General features: G+C 51.6%; 1 protein-coding gene across 1 annotated transcript in view; it reads right to left on the bottom strand.

Moving 5' to 3' along the window:
* LOC140895396 (putative thioesterase PNKD) overlaps nucleotides 1–12,581 on the bottom strand; it is a 32,702-nt gene extending 20,121 nt beyond the window's left edge. The window contains exon 1 of the mRNA XM_073304943.2: nucleotides 12,360–12,581. Coding sequence (XP_073161044.1) covers nucleotides 12,360–12,529 — 170 coding nt within the window. The 5' untranslated portion in view covers nucleotides 12,530–12,581. The remainder of the gene's footprint in view (nucleotides 1–12,359) is intronic.
* Nucleotides 12,582–16,122: the final 3,541 nt, after the last annotated feature.

The following is a 16,122-nucleotide window of genomic DNA, read 5'->3' as shown; positions in this document are numbered from 1 at the left end:
AGCTGGGGGGTCCTGACTCAGGCCCCTCTGCTCTAACCACTAGTCACCCCCACTCCCCCTAAAGGAGACCCAGGGCAGCAACTTCCCTGCCTCCACGTCCCTGAGCCATGTGGCCTCCACATCAGCTCCTAGCAAGGAGCTCAAAGGAGCCCCACAGTAGTGTTGGTATCTGGGGGAGAAGGGGAGGTGACAAACCAGAACCCCGCCCCCCCCAGCACCCTGCCCCTCAGGCGACACCCCCAGGGGATTCCCAGCTCAGCAGGCGAGTATTCAGGGCCAGCTGGATTCTCCAAGCAGCTACAAGCCCCTCCCCTTTGCCCCACTGAGGAGCTGGGTCTACAGGGAAAGAGACCTTGCAGATGTGGCAGGGGAGGCAGGACTCCTGGGTTCCATCCCTTTGGTGGGAGAAGGAGAGCCTTTAGAGCAGGGACTAGAATCAGGACTCCTGGGTTCCATCCCCCGCTCTACCACTGGACTTTGGGCAAATCCCTCTTGGTGATTCCCTGTGCCCCCCCCCCACCCCCAGCAGGGTGGGCGGGCAGCTTCTGGGAGCCTCACGCCAGAGATGGGACCCTACTGGGCCTCGGGGTGGGATCATATGAGGCTGGACAGCCGATAAACCCCAGAAGACGCTGGGCCTGGGGAGGAGCAGACTGTGGGGAACCCCACTGGCTACACACCCCACCTTCAAAAGGAGATAATGAAACCCCACCAGAGCCCTTCAATTAAAGTTGGGCCCATGCCAGGCCCCCTGCTCCCACCCCCCCACGGGGTGCATGTGGGCACACAGCGCCTCTGGCGGGGGGGGGGGGGGGGAACGGCCACAATGAAACAGTGGTGGCCGAGACTGGAGTGAACTCTGAGCCCTTTCTCCCCCGCTGACCCCATGACTCTAGGGCGGGCTCTGATCCAGACAGCCCCAGCTGACACGTACATGGCTGTCACGTGGACACTGCTGGGCAGTGGGGCGAGCATGTGGGGTGTGGGTGTGTGGACAGTTACAACATCTCTGCCGGCAGCCATCAGCTCAGAGCCCGGGTCCCGTGAGCTCGGTGTCTTGTCCCCAGGATCAGCCTGTGCAAAACATTCCATAGGAAGCAGCTAAAATCACCGCCATGGACAATCGTGGAGTAACCTTAATGGAAGCATCTGCTGAGGCCTGGGGCAGTTATGGGCTGGCCCTGGCAGCAAAGCACAGAAGATTTTATCCTGCCTAACAGCGGATGTTCTGATGATCTGGAGAAAGGGCAATTCCAAGAAGGATTGGGCTTAAGCCCTTGAATCTCCGCAGCAGTTATGAGGGTTCGCTATGCAGCCTTTAACAAAATAAAACATGGTTTTTGTTAGGTTGAAGTTTTCCCCAACACAGGTATTTTTCCAGCAACAACAAACAGCTGTCACAGCAGGAAAAAAGCTGCCGAACAACAAATAGAAGCTTACTTTGAGGTTTAAAACTTGCTTACAACCCCCCACCCTCTTCCCCTCCCCATGCCAGCTAGAGGCAGATACTAGAAGGAACAGCTGCTTCTCAAACAAACAAAGATGCTTCCATAAACAACCCAAACACCACGGCCCTGAGAACAAGGAAATGAAATGGACCCCATGGGTTACCACTGGCCAAGCCAGAAATCAGTAAGACAGCCAAAAACCAGCAGGGGTCAAGAAACTGGCTTTAAAAAAAAAAACCAACCCACCCTCTGGCTCTAATTACGTATGGTGTCTATCAGGTAAGTCAGGAGGTTGGTTTCCAATACAGTTACATTCACAGTGTTTCGCTCCAATAGCCCCTCACTGTGAGATCCGAGTGGGGAAAAACGTCAAAATGGAGAATGGCTGGATTATGGGTAAATGGGACGGTCACTAACTACTTAAAAGATTGTGGAGCCTGCATGAAACTCTTACCTGAATCCCCATGCAATGTTAGCGGTTGCAGAATATGTTCCTGTCTTTTTAAAAAACGTTTCTCCCTCCCTTCCCCCACCCCATTGCTGTCTGAAAGACCCACAGAAAAGTGGTAAGAAAAGTAACAGATTATACAGCCAGATACGCATACACAAAACAAACAAACTGCCAGGACAGGGGGAATGTAAAAACTTGACCGTAGGATTATCAGCCCAGCCTCCACCCGTAGCCAGTACAGAAGCGTGGGAGGAAGGGTGACAAAACCCCTGTAACTGACAGTTATGAAATATTTGCTAGGCCAAGTCAGACTAGAAATGAGACATTTTTAGCAGGAAGGATCATTAACCGTTGGAACAATTTACCAAGGGTCATGGTGCATTCGCATCCAGCATCACTGGAAATGTTTCAATTAGGGCTGTTGATTAAATCACAGTTAACTCACGCAATGAACTCAAAAAAATTAAATCGCTATTAATCACACTCTTAAACAATAGAATCCCAATTTAAATATTTTGGATATTTTTCTACATTTCTATTGCAACACAGAATACAAAGTGTACAGGGATCACTTAATATTTTTATTACAAATTTGCACTGTAAAAATGATAAAATAGTATTTTTCTACGCACCTCACACGGGCTCTGTAGTGCAACCTCTATTATGAAAGTGTAACTTACAAATGTAGATTTTTTTTTTGTTACATAAAACTTCAGAGCCTATAAGTTCACTCAGTCCTACTTCTTGTTCAGCCAATCGCTCTGGCAAATAAGTTTGTTTACATTTATGGGAGATAATGCTGCCTGCTTCTTGTTTACCATGTCACCTGAAAGCGAGAACAGGCATTCGCATGGCACTTTTATGGCCAGCATTGCAAGGTATTTACATGTCAGACATGCTAAACATTCGTATGCCCCTTCATGCTTCAGCCACCATTCCAGAGGACTTGCTTCCATGGTGAGGATGCTCATTAAAAAAGTAAGACATTAAATTTGTGTGTGAACTCCTTGGGGGAGAATTGTACGTCTCCTGCTCTGTTTTACCCGCATTCTGCCATATATCTCACATTCTAGTGGTCTCGGGTGATGACCCAGCACATGTTTGTTTTAAGGACACTTTCACTGCAGATCTGACAAAACGCAAAGAAGGTACCGATGTGAGATTTCTAAAGATTGCTACAGCACTCAACCCAAGGTTTAAGAATCTGAAGTGCAGTCCAAAATCTGAGAGGGACGAGGTGTGGGGCATGCTCTCAGAAGTCTTAAAAGAGCAACACTCCGATGTGGAAACTACAGAACCCGAACCACCAAAAATGAAAAAAAAAAAAAATATCAACCTTCAGCTGGTGGCATCAGCCTCAGATGATGAAAATGAACATGCGTTGGTCCCCTCTGCTTTGGATCGTTATCAAGCAGAACCTGTTATCAGCATGGACGCACATCCTCTGGAACGGTGTTTGAAGCATGAAGGGACATATGAATCTTTAGCGCATCTGGCATGCAAATATCTTGTGATGCCGGCTACAACAGTGCCATGTGAACACCTGTTCTCACTTTCGGACGATACTGTAAACAAGAAGCGGGCAGCATTATTGTCTGCAAGTGGAAACAAACTTGTTTGTCTGAGCAATTGGCTGAAGTAGGACAGAGTGCACTTGCAGGCTCTAAAGTTGGACACGGTTTTATTTTTGAATGCAGTTATTTTTGTACATAATTCTACATCTCTAAGTTCAGCTTTCACGATAAAGAGGTTGCACGAGAGCACTTGTATGAGGTGAATTGAAAAATACGATTTCTTTTGTTTTTTACAGTGCAAATATTTGTAATAAACACATCAATATAAAGTGAGCGCTCTACACTTTGTATTCTGTATTCTAATTGAAATCAATATATTTGAAAATGTAGAAAACACCCCAAAATATTTAGATAAATGGTATTCTATTATTTTGTCTAACAGCACAATTAATTGAGATTAATTTTTTTTTTTAAAATCGCTTGACAGCCCTAGTTTTAATCAAGACTGGGCGTTTCTCTACAAGATCTCCTCTAGTTCAAAGAGGAGCTAATTCAGGGACATCCCACGGCCTGTGGTCTACAGGAGGTCAGGGTGGACAATCACAGTGGTCCCTTCTGGCTTTACCTGTGAATTTCGTCCAAATTTCTGCCTATATCCTGCCTATTTGTGGTTGGCTTATGGGCTGCAGCACAAGAGTAAATATCCCCCTAGAAATAATGCTCCGGCCTATCTAATGGAACTCAGGATGGTCTCATCCGCACACGAATCCTTTTCTGAAACCGATTCTATTCTTCTCATGAAAACTCATGGCGATCAGGGGAGGTCCCAGACGACTGGAAAAAGGCTAATGTAGTGCCCATCTTTAAAAAAGGGAAGAAGGAGGATCCTGGGAACTACAGGCCAGTCAGCCTCACCTCAGTCCCTGGAAAAATCATGGAGCAGGTCCTCAAGGAATCAATTCTGAAGCACTTAGAGGAGAGGAAAGTGATCAGGAACAGTCAGCATGGATTCACCAAGGGCAAGTCATGCCTAACTAATCTAATTGCCTTCTATGACGAGATAACTGGTTCTGTGGATGAGGGGAAAGCAGTGGACGTGTTGTTCCTTGACTTTAGCAAAGCTTTTGACACGGTCTCCCACAGTATTCTTGCCAGCAAGTTAAAGAAGTATGGGCTGGATGAATGGACGATAAGGTGGATAGAAAGTTGGCTAGATTGTCGGGCTCAATGGGCAGTGATCAATGGCTCCGTGTCTAGTTGGCAGCCGGTATCAAGTGGAGTGCCCCAAGGGTTGGTCCTCGGGCCGGTTTTGTTCAATATCTTCATAAATGAACTGGAGGATGGTGTGGATTGCATCCTCAGCAAGTTTGCAGATGACACTAAACTGGGAGGAGAGGTAGATACACTGGAGGGTAGGGATAGAATACAGAGGGGCCTAGACAAATTGGAGGATTGGGCCAAAAGAAATCTGATGAGGTTCAACAAGGACAAGTGCAGAGTCCTGCACTTAGGACAGAAGAATCCAATGCACCGCTACAGACTAGGGACAGAGGGGCTAGGCAGCAGTTCTGCAGAAAATGACCTAGGGGTTACAGTGGACGAGAAGCTGGATATGAGTCAACAGTGTGTCCTTGTTGCCAAGAAGGCCAATGGCATTTTGGGCTGTATAAGTAGGGGCATAGCCAGCAGATCGAGGGACGTGATCGTTCCCCTCTATTCGACATTGGTGAGGCCTCATCTGGAGTACTGTGTCCAGTTTTGGGCCCCACACTACAAAAAGGATGTGGAAAAATTGGAAAGAGTATAGCAGAGGGCAACAAAAATGATTAGGGGGCTGGAGCACGTGACTTATGAGGAGAGGATGAGGGAACTGGGGATGTTTAGTCTACGGAAGAGAAGAATGAGGGGGGATTTGACAGTTGCTTTCAACTACCTGAAATGGGGGTTCCAAAGAGGATGGATCTAGACTGTTCTCAGTGGTAGGTGATGACAGAACAAGGAGCAATGGTCTCAAGTTGCAGTGGGGGAGTCTAGGTTGGATATTAGGAAACACTATTTCACTAGGAGGGTGGTGAAACACTGGAATGCGTTACCTAGGGAGGTGGTGGAATCTCCTTCCTTAGAAGTTTTTAAGGTCAGGCTTGACAAAGCCCTGGCTGGGATGATTTAGTTGGGGATTGGTCCTGCTTTGAGCAGGGGGTTGGACTAGACACCTCCTGAGGTCCCTTCCAACCCTGATAGTCTCTGATTCTATACTCCAGTGCCTTGTGGGAGAGAGTTCCACAGCCCCCTGTCATGGAGCCCCCGGGCGATGCTCTGGAACTGCTCCCCACGAAGCCAGGCAGGACTCTGGGGAAGTCTCCTCTCTGGGAGCAGCCTGGCTGCAGGACACACAGCTCAAACGGCTTCCACCTTCCTGGGTCTGACCTCGGAGCATTCAGCCTCCTCTGCCCCTCCGTGCACTTCCCACAGCAAGTCCACCCAGGAGGGGTCCTGGGGAAGCCAGGGGGTCCTGCCCCGCAACTCCGCAGTCAGACGGGACTCTCAAGCCAGCCAGTAAAACAGAAGGTTTATTAGACGACAGGAACATGGTCTAACACAGAGCTTGTAGGTGCAGAGAACGGGACCCCTCAGCTGGGTCCATTTTGGGGGGCAGTGAGCCAGACAACCACGTCTGCACTTCACTCCATGTCCCAGCCAGCCTCAAACTGAAACTCTCCCTCCAGTCCCTGCTCCTCTGGGCTTTGTCCCTTTCCCGGGCCAGGAGGTCACCGGATTCCTTTGTTCTCCAACCCTTTAGCTCCCACCTTGCAGGGGGGAAGGGCCCAGGCCATCCGTTGCCAGGAAACAGGGTGTCGGCCATTCTCTGTGTCCAGACCCCTGCACACACCTGCCTCTAGGGCTCTGCAAGGATCATACATCCTTATCCCACCCCCTAGATACTTAAGAACTGCATAGGGGAAACTGAGGCACCCCCACACTATTCAGAGGAAAAATTAAGAACAGTCCCGCTTTGTCACAGCCCCTTTAGTTATAGCAACTGCAGAACAGCAGTAAAGTCTTTCCAGACAGACGTGCGAGTTCAGCTGACACTGTCCTACAGCATGATCCTTTACACAGACAGCAGGAAGGATATTAAGGTACCTTCCCCCTGAGCTTCTGGGGAAGCGCTTTGCCTTTCAACCATGCCTCCCTGAGCTCCTCACAGTATTTCATGCTGAGAGACGTACACTGCATAGCCATTCCCCGTGGCTCAGAACATGCGTGAATTCCACGTGGTAAACGCAGCATTAACTCCGGAGGTTGGTCGCCTGGGAAAGAACTAAAGGCATTTCTTTTGAGGATCACCTCTTCCTTAAGGTGTCCACTGTGGGACAGGGATTGTATATAACTCTGGGGGGCAGGCGGCTGCCACGGCTGCGCCAGGAACCAGGCGTGTGTGAGCGCACGTGCGAGAGAGAGATTAAGGGAAAGCACCAGGTTGTACCAACTCCAGAGAGGCATCAGCCCCCCCAGGGAGGTTTGCCCATGCTGGTTCAAAAGGGATCTTCCAGCCATCAACCAAGAAAGGGCTTCTGGCATAGAACGGCTGCATTTAAACTGCCTCAGGGCCTTCTTTCTGACCCAGCGACTGGACGGGCCCTTCTGTCCCAGGGCCCCAAATCTCATGGAAGGGGCCCATGGGACTGAGGTGGATCTTGACTAAGCTTTTAGCATGTATAGAGGAACTTCTTCCTTGTTTCTATACATTGTCGCGGTGACGCTTTTACACTAGGAGTAAAAGGTGGTGGCTTAGCAAGAGCAGTGCGCTGACTTGTACCTGCTGGCCACGGCCATCGGAGAGAAGGCAAAGCACTGGGGTGGGCAGGCAGGGGATCTCACAGTGGAGAAGCACGAGGGCAGGCGGGCCGACAGGCTGGCTTGCAGGGGTTATCACAGTGGAGAAGCACGGGGGCGGGTGGACATGCTGGCTTGCAGGGGTTATCACAGTGGAGAAGCACGGGGGGGGGGCGGGTGGACAGGCTGGCTTGCAGGGGTTATCACAGTGGAGAAGCGGGGGGGGGGGGGGCGGGGCGGGTGGACATGCTGGCTTGCAGGGGTTATCACAGTGGACTATGAAGCCTTCAAACTCCAGTCAGGATGGGGAGAGACGTGCATCTCCCCCCAAGAGAGGTAACGACTGGAAGCCCAAGACCTGACATGGGTGCCCCCGAGGGACCACGGGGTGGGGACGCAGGTGCAGTGACCCTGAAAAGGGAATATTTGGCTCAGTGCTGCCTGCCAAAGCCCAACACTTTACTGCTGGTGAGTGACACACACAATGCAGTGCAAGAGATCAAAGTGACAAAGCCTGTCCCATCCTTCGAGAACACTGCTCACAAACTCCAGTTGGAAGAGAATTGGCTCAGGGCACTGCAGGTTTATTATTACACCCAGGGAATAATCCACATTGTTCTTTAATGAAAGGGAAGATTTTAAAGTCTCATTACCATTCAGATCTGGTAAAGTTTCCAAACACTTCCACAACCAGCCCGTCAAGTTCGGAAAAGTTAACGTAACGCTTGGCATTCGCCCAGTCATTCCCATCTCCAAAGCATTGTCCAAACACCAAGCTGCCGATTGAGGACTTGATTCCTTCTCCGGGGACGGGATCAGAGGGAATAAAGCAATTCCCTCTGTTAATCCCAGACTCCATTAAGATGCAAGCGACACAGAATTCTGCCATGCTAGTTATTTGTCCAGCAGCTAGGCGATGGAGCCCTGATCATTTGCAGTGATATCTTGGATTCTTTCCGTCTTGCATTGCAGGGGATGGCTGGTCTTGGGGCTGCCGTACTGAACCAGAACTCCATCAGTTCCTCGCTGTGCCACGGATACCTTCGGTGTATGGTTAACTCGCTTCATCTCTCTGCACCACAGGTCCCTCTCTGAGAAATGCAGGCAATGATGCCTCCCCTTTATCTTGGATGTTTAGACGGTAAGCGCCTTACTCTGAGCTACACAGCGTACACACAGAATGGGGCCCCAACTGAGGTAGACGCTACTCCGATAACTAAGGCGGCGATAACTAAGTTAAAAGAACCACCGCTTTCTTCAAGCTGTCCTCAAGCTGTGTAAAGGGACTGCAGACTCTGAAATTCCTCTTTGTTTTTAATAATCTACGACCAGCTTAGCAGACAGATCTATACAAAAGACAGAGGAAGATTTGCTGTTCCTTTTACTATTTGCACCTCTCTTAGCTCAGCTGAAGAAAACAGTTTCACTATTTATTTCTAGCCGGTTTCCACCTTTCCTGCACTAGGCACTGGTGCGGCTGCTGATTTGGGGTTAACAGAAAGATCTGCTCAAACATTTCCGATTGGTGGGTTTTATAAAATGCCTTTGGGAGCAAAAGTTAAGGCTTGACTCTAAACCTAGGTGACAACAGCTCTTTAAATCGCTGAGTAACTACCACCACCTCCTCGGTGACCCATTTTCCCAGAAGTGGGCTCCCAAGACACGACACAACCAGGTCATACTCCCTTTTCAACGTGCCTCAGCCTTTGATGGCTGACGTTCTGTCTGCCAGAGCATTAGAGCTCTGCAAAGATGAAAGCAAATCCAGTTTAATACACACAGGCCATGTCTACACTAATGAAAGGTAACGAAGTGTGCAAGTTAACGTGTTCGAATCCGAGCGCAGGCAGGACAGTTGTAGACTGGCTAATGCATGCCAAAACGAGGCAAACCCACAACTCCCCGTCACATTCTCCTTCACCAGTTATCACGAGTTAGAACTACAACTTGCCCTGTCTACACAAGGATTACACACTTTAGGTAACACACACGCACCCCGACCTTTTTTCTAAGGAAGCCAAGGTCACAGGGCTAGACAATCCACACAGCTAACAGGGCTCTCTCTTAATATGCCCCGCACGTTGCACAAACACAGGGAGGCCCCAGCTGAGACAGATGCTTCCACAACGCAAGTGCCCTGGCAATGAATCCCATCAGCGTCTCTGGAATCAAAGCTGTCCATTTGGTAAATCAACCTCCTAGCCCTGACAGCTGTGCCAAGAACTGTCCTGAATGTAAACTGGTACAATCTCACCTCGCTGAGCCAGCCACAGCACTCTGCCCTACTCTTCCACAGCTGCTTCAGAGCTTCCCCACGCGGCAGAATGATTGCATCGAGTGAGCGTGGCCAGTTTTAAAGACGCTGTTCAGAATGCTGTGAGTTGTCGCGAAACAGTCGAGCATTATGTCAAAAAGAAAAGGAGGAATTTGTGGCACCTTAGAGACTAACAAATTTATTTGAGCATGAGCTTTCGTGAGTTACAGCTCACTTCCTCAGATGCATTCAGTGGAAAATACAGTGGGGAGATTTATATACACAGAGAACATGAAATAATGGGTGTGACCATACATGCTGTAACCAGAGTGATCACTTAAGGTGAGCTATTACCAGCAGGAAGGGGGGGGAACCTTTTGTAGTGATAATCAAGATGGGCCATTCCCAGCAGTTGACAAGAACGTCTGAGGAACAGTGAGGGGAGGGGGGGATAAACATGGGGAAATAGTTTTACTTTGTGTAATGACCCATCCACTCCCAGTCTCTATTCAAGCCTAAGTTAATTGTATCCAGTTTGCAAATTAATTCCAATTCAGCAGTCTCTCCTTGGAGTCTGTTTTCAAAGTCTTTTTGTTGAAAAAAACCACTATTTTCCACTGAATGCATCTGACGAAGTGAGCTGTAGCTCACGAAAGCTTATGCTCAAATAAATTGGTTAGTCTCTAAGGTGCCACAAATCCTCCTTTTCTTTTTGCAAATACAGACTGACCCAGCTGCTCCTCTGAAACCTAGCATGTTGTCAGTTTCACACTTCCAGGCAAAGCTCCTGGCAGCATATGCTGGAGTAATTCACCAGGCAGGAGGACCCCCAGAGACCGAAGCTAGGGGAGAAGAAAAGCAGACAACCCGGTCCCCAGCTCCCTGATCGCAGCTTGAGGTCTCAGGAGGGATCATAGATGACAGTAGCCGGGAGAGGCTGGAACTTGGGATTTACCTGACGCCTACCAGCCAGAGGCGGACGTGAAAGAAACCCTTCACAGCCCAGCAGCCATGACACATCGGGCATGTCACAGAACCCGTTGTACACCCCAGTGCCTGCCCCGAGGCAGTTTCAGGCATGACAACAAGGGAGGGATGGGGCGATGAATGATCAAGGCTCAACAAACAAGATCAGGCAGCTGCTCAGCTCAAGCTTGTGCACCCCTGGACAGCTCACGGGACTGTCACAGTTCTCGATGACTGGATTGCAGCAGGCATCCCGGGAGAGGCATATGAGCAGAGGGAGCTGGGCCTGTTTCCAGGGGTCTGCCCTAGTCCTTGCGGGCAGATGCCCCTTTCCTTCATTGCTACCGAGTGACCCTCTAGCTACAAGGCATCCAGCAAGTGTTCCAAGCCCCGAATACACAGTGTATCACACACACACACCAGCTACACCGGCTGGGCTATGCTAGGATCCTTCGCACTGCGGATCCCACTGTGAGAGAGGGGACAAGGAGGGGAATCTACCCTCTGCCTGAGCCTTCTCCATCGCTCCGAGCCGCCTTCCTGCCTCTCTGCAACATCAGTACCCCGCAAAACTGGGCCACTGCCTCTCCTCTCCCCCGTTACTCTGGCTCTCCTCCCTCCTCCACGATGGACCGATTCTCCTCGATTCTCCATAGTGCAAACCCCGCACCGCTGCTTCTGGTAACGGACGCCTATTACCCAGAGCTCTAAAGGCTTTCGGGATGCAGCGTGCGTGGCAGATGCTCCGCAAGCTAGAGTCAGAGCGTTCAGCTGGGGCCCAAGGAGCAGATGCTGAATGGAAGCTGCGGCACCCCTGGGTCTGGGGATCTGGGTCACGTGGGCAAATCCTGGCAGGAATGGATAATGCCAAGCTTTGTGTGGGATCTGAAAGCAGCGTTTTCTCCCTCTAACCCCTAACACAGTCTAACCCAGGCAGCTGGAGCTTTCCAGAGAAGCCTGCGTATGTGTTAGCACAATGCTGCACCAAGCCCAGGGCAGCAAAGGACACATGGCTCCCCAGCGCATCGCCCAGAGAGCCGGCCAAGCCCTTCTGTGGCTGCTGTGCGGGGGGGGGGGGGGCGGTGCACGGCACCTACCCCAGAGGGTGGCACAAGCATCCCCCCACCCAAAGTGGTTTGGGCACCAATCAGTGCGGTGCAAACCCTTTGGGGTCTCCAGGAGCACCCCATGGGGGAGAGGGGGGCAGCTTGTGGGACTGCCAATGCAGCCAGGAAAGAGACCTCCTTCAAACCCTGCACAGCCCCCTCAGCTCAGCCACCAGCCCGCCCCTTAGCGCCCCAGTGAGACTCCCCCTCAACCCGGCCAGCCTTCCTGGATGCATGCACGCAGACCTCTTGCCACAGATCCCCATAACCCACACAGCCCCCCTGCATCCCCCCGGCCCAGCCTAGCTCCCCCAGCTTCCCCCCCCCCCGCCCCAGCCCTGCACAGTCCAGCCCCAGCCAAAGCCCCCAGCTCCCCGGCAGCCCCCCAAGCCCTGCACAGCCCCCTTGCCCCAGCCTCATCCCCCCGCCTAACTCTCCCCTCCAGCCCCAGCCAACCCCCCCAGCTCCCCTCCAGCCCCCCCCAACCCCAGCCAACCTGCCCCCAGCAGCCCCAGCCAACCCCCCCAGCCCCCCCAGCTCCCCTCCAGCCCCCCCCAACCCCAGCCAACCTGCCCCCAGCAGCCCCAGCCAACCCCCCCAGCCCCAGCCAACCTGCCCCCAGCAGCCCCAGCCGCCCGCTCCAGCCCCCCCAGAGGCCCCTGCCCGTCCGCCACCGGCAGCCGACTCCTCCCCCCGGCCCCACGAAGCCCCCGGCGGCGGGAGAGAGCCCGGAGCGGGTCCGAGCGGGTCCGAGCGGGACCCCCCCCCGCCGGCCGCACTCACCCGATGCGGAAGACCAGGGGCCCGGCCAGGGCCATGAGCACCTTGGCGAGGCAGCGGCGGAGGCGGCGCGCCGGCCGGCAGCGGGCGAGGGAGGCGGCCCCCAGCCCGCAGCAGGCGGCCAGGGCGGCCGCCAGCAGCGGGAGCCGGGACAGGCAGCCCGGCCGCGCCATGCTGGGGCCGGCCCCGCCCCCCCGGGCCGGCCCCGCCCCCGGCGCCCGGGCGACCGGCGAACGCCGCCGGCCCCAGGCTTCGAGCCACGCCCCCTTCGAACGCCCTGTAGCCAGCGCCCGACCCCCGGCGCGCTGGGAGGGCTGCGGCGCCCCCTGGTGGGCGTTGGCTGTCGCCGCCCGAGGGAAAGGGGGCCCCGGGCTCCCCCAGCTCGGGAGGGCTGCGGGGCTGAGCCTTGGCTGGGGTTTGGCCCTGCTCCGAATTAGCTGCGGATCCGGGACAAGTGGCCCTTGCAACGGATTCGTTCCCCTTCCTCCTGGCCCCTCCCGGGTCAGGGCCTCTTACAGCCTTCTTCCGAAACCCGCGAGCGGGGGCCGGCTGGGAGCCGCTGATAAGGGGCCCACGGGCTCGAGTCATCCCCCTCGGCCTTCTTCAACCCACAGTCACTGCGAGAGCCGCCCTTCCACTCTAGCTTCCCTGTCCCTGCCGGATAAGCCCATAATCAACACAGCCTAGCCTCCAGGGACTTGTCCTTAACTGGAGCAACCCGCTGAGCTATCCTCAGTTATTAATTAGCAATATCAGGGCCAGTTGTTAATGAATGCAGACCGTGTATTTTGCATGAGCATTGTCACACATCATAATGAATTGATTAATGCAGCCAGGAAAGCGGCCTCTTTCAAACCCAGGCAGGGTGGCCACCCTGTACAGCCCACTCAGCTCAGCCACCAGCCCTCTGACTATCTCCACCTGTCTCCCACAGCTGTCTGTGCTTTCTTCTCCATCACCCTCTCTGCATGGACCTTCTTCCTTACCTGGGACCTGAGCAACGCCTAGGCATAGTAGTAAAGTCAGTAGGAGTCTATGTGGGCACCAAGGCCCTGCCTGCATGGATCTGATTCCAGGACTGGGGCCTTCGCTTGTGGAGTTTGCCTTTTCAACTAGCTTTGAACATGGACTTGCGTGCCCGGCCTGGTCACTCTAACAGAAGCATCTTTAACTGAGGACTGTAATTCGCTCCTCCTAAATTGGCCTTGTAAGTCTCATGAGCAGAAACAGTGAGGTTGCAGAGTGTGAGAGCTTCATCACGAGAATGCAGATCCTTAACCAAAGCATTAAAATAGAATTTATGAAACCATGCCAACCCCTTTGGCTTGGCTCGCTGCACAGCGCGAATTTCACCCCTTGTTCGCCAAAACTGACATCCCAGAGCAGGGTGTTGTTATAACGAACGGTTCCTACTTTTACTCTATCAGCATTTAAGGAAGGCATGTACTTAATTGGAATTGTTCACCTAACCAGAACCCCACCCTCCACTGGCGGGGTGAATGATATGTCCAGGTGTTAGAAAGAGGGCTTCAGTCCACAAAGTCAGAACAGCGCACTTGGAAAGCAATTTTATTTTAAGGGACCATCCCTCAGTTCATGTATTTGTCCCTTGGGGTGACCATCTGCCCCTTATTTTAGGGGATGTCCCTTGACCGTTTTAAACATCACAATATAGCTTGCGCTAATTGCCCTGTGTAACGCTGAGCCAGCAAAGGATTAACAATCAGCAAGTTAGGTGACCTGTAAGCAATCCTGAAGGACAGATCCAAAGGGTATTGCAATGGTAACCAGGGCCATTCCCTGTAGATAAAACAATGAGGAGTCCTTGTGGCACCTTAGAGACTAACAAATTTATTTGGACATAAACTTTCGTGGGCTATAACCCACTTCATCAAATCAAAGCCATGTTAGTAGACTAGAATCTTTAACCTGTTTGCCTGCATTGTTAGAGAATCAAGGGTAGATGCTAGGTGTATTTATCTGTGTTTACCTATATCTTGTCAGAAGTTTAATGATGTAACCAGATTATCTTGTAGATGCTAATTACCTTTCATGTCTTAATTGCCTTATATTATGCACTTGTATGGTTCAGTTAACCTTAAGATCAAAGATGTGAAGATACTGCAGGAGACTAATAGTAGTATTTACATTGTCTTCAACTTAACTATCTATGCTATAATGGAATATCACCTAATGACCTTATTCACCCCTTCTCGTCAGCTGTTGTGAATAGCCCACTTCCACCTTAATTGAATTGGCTCGTTAGCACTGACCCCCCCCCCAATTTGGTAAGGCAACTCCCATCTTTTCATGTGCTGTGTATTAATACCTGCCTCTGTATTTTCCACTCCATGCATCTGATGAAGTGGGTTTTTGCCCACAAAAGCTTATGCCCAAATAAATTTGTTAGTCTCTAAGGTGCCACAAAGACTCCTCGTTGTTTTGACCTTATGTGAATGAAAGCAACTAGTTTACCTATGCATGCATAGGAAATATTCTTCCTCGGGGCAGGTCCTGCTGTGACAATTTCTGTGAGGAGGTTGGTCAGCCTGCTCTAAAGGAAAGCCCCGGGCCTGATCCTTTCATCTCAGGTCTGCTTAAACTTTAACAGTGAAGGTCTAACGAAGCCATAGAAGAATGAGGTCTCCAGGTTTACCCTAGATTTCCCCTAGACACACCTGAACAGTATCTACACCTGGGCTGCCTATCTGCCTAGACCCTTTTAAATCAATTCCAGAAAGACTTTTGCAGATCAGCAGCCTCCCCATCTCTGCTATGAATCTGACCTACTGATCTTTTAACCATCAGCGACTCTCTTCTTTCTTTTTCCTTCTATTATTAAACTTTTCATTTTTCGTTACTAAAGGATTGGCATCGGTGTGATTATTGGGTAAGATCTAAGACTCATATTGACCTTGTTGCTGGCACAGAGTGCCCGAGGCAAGCAACAGCTGGGTTCGTTGCCCGGTATGCGTCGTGCCAATGACCACAACGGGGTGGAGAAGCAGAGAGATTTATCTGAAGCTTCAGATAGGATGCAGGGAGACTGAGCTGTCTCAAATCCTGCAGCCCCGCATGCAGATTCCAGTATACATTTTATACCTTTTCCTACTTCACTACACAAGCTTATGCAACCAATTACCTGTTGCCCCGTACAATACCGTAGCCAATCAGCTAAAGCAGCCAGTTGTGTTTTTCTTCATTAGCAGTTCCCGGGCCTTGCCTTATTAGGCTCTATTTGTTACTAGCTTTTGCTAAACATTTCTGCCTTACTATACTGGCCTTGGCTGGCGAGCCGCGTGCAAACCTGTCTGTTTAGGTACTAGCTTCCTCATAGTTGGGCAGGGTCACAAAAAGTTCAAGGAGTGGAGGGGCTTCAGTTTGCCTGGGCCTAGAGCAAGGGGGCTTCATCGACACTCGTGGTCTTCCACCCGCCCGAGTTACCTAGAGTGGTGCCCAGTGTCACCAACAACCTGGGGATAAGTGTTTGGTCCTTTGGGATGGGTGAACCTCACATATGGTGAATCAGGTTTTCAGTAACCTCTCACTATCTTCGACTTGGCTGTCTAGATGGGAGCCAAGGGCCAGAATGCCTAAAGGGGACTGGATTTGGGGTCTTGGTAACCAGTACGGTATTACAGAAGCTGCTTTGTTGTTGGCTTGGTGAATCTGTAGAATAAACCAGCCGTTCGCGGGACTGTCTGCCCGATTCCTTGCAGTCTGCCCTGTGTGTAGCAGCTTCAGCATGGCCCATCCAGGCACTCGG

Source organism: Lepidochelys kempii, chromosome 11, assembly GCF_965140285.1.
Source record: "Lepidochelys kempii isolate rLepKem1 chromosome 11, rLepKem1.hap1, whole genome shotgun sequence".
In the NCBI taxonomy this organism is placed as follows: Eukaryota; Metazoa; Chordata; order Testudines; family Cheloniidae; genus Lepidochelys; species Lepidochelys kempii.
This window is presented reverse-complemented; position numbering and strand designations above follow the sequence as displayed.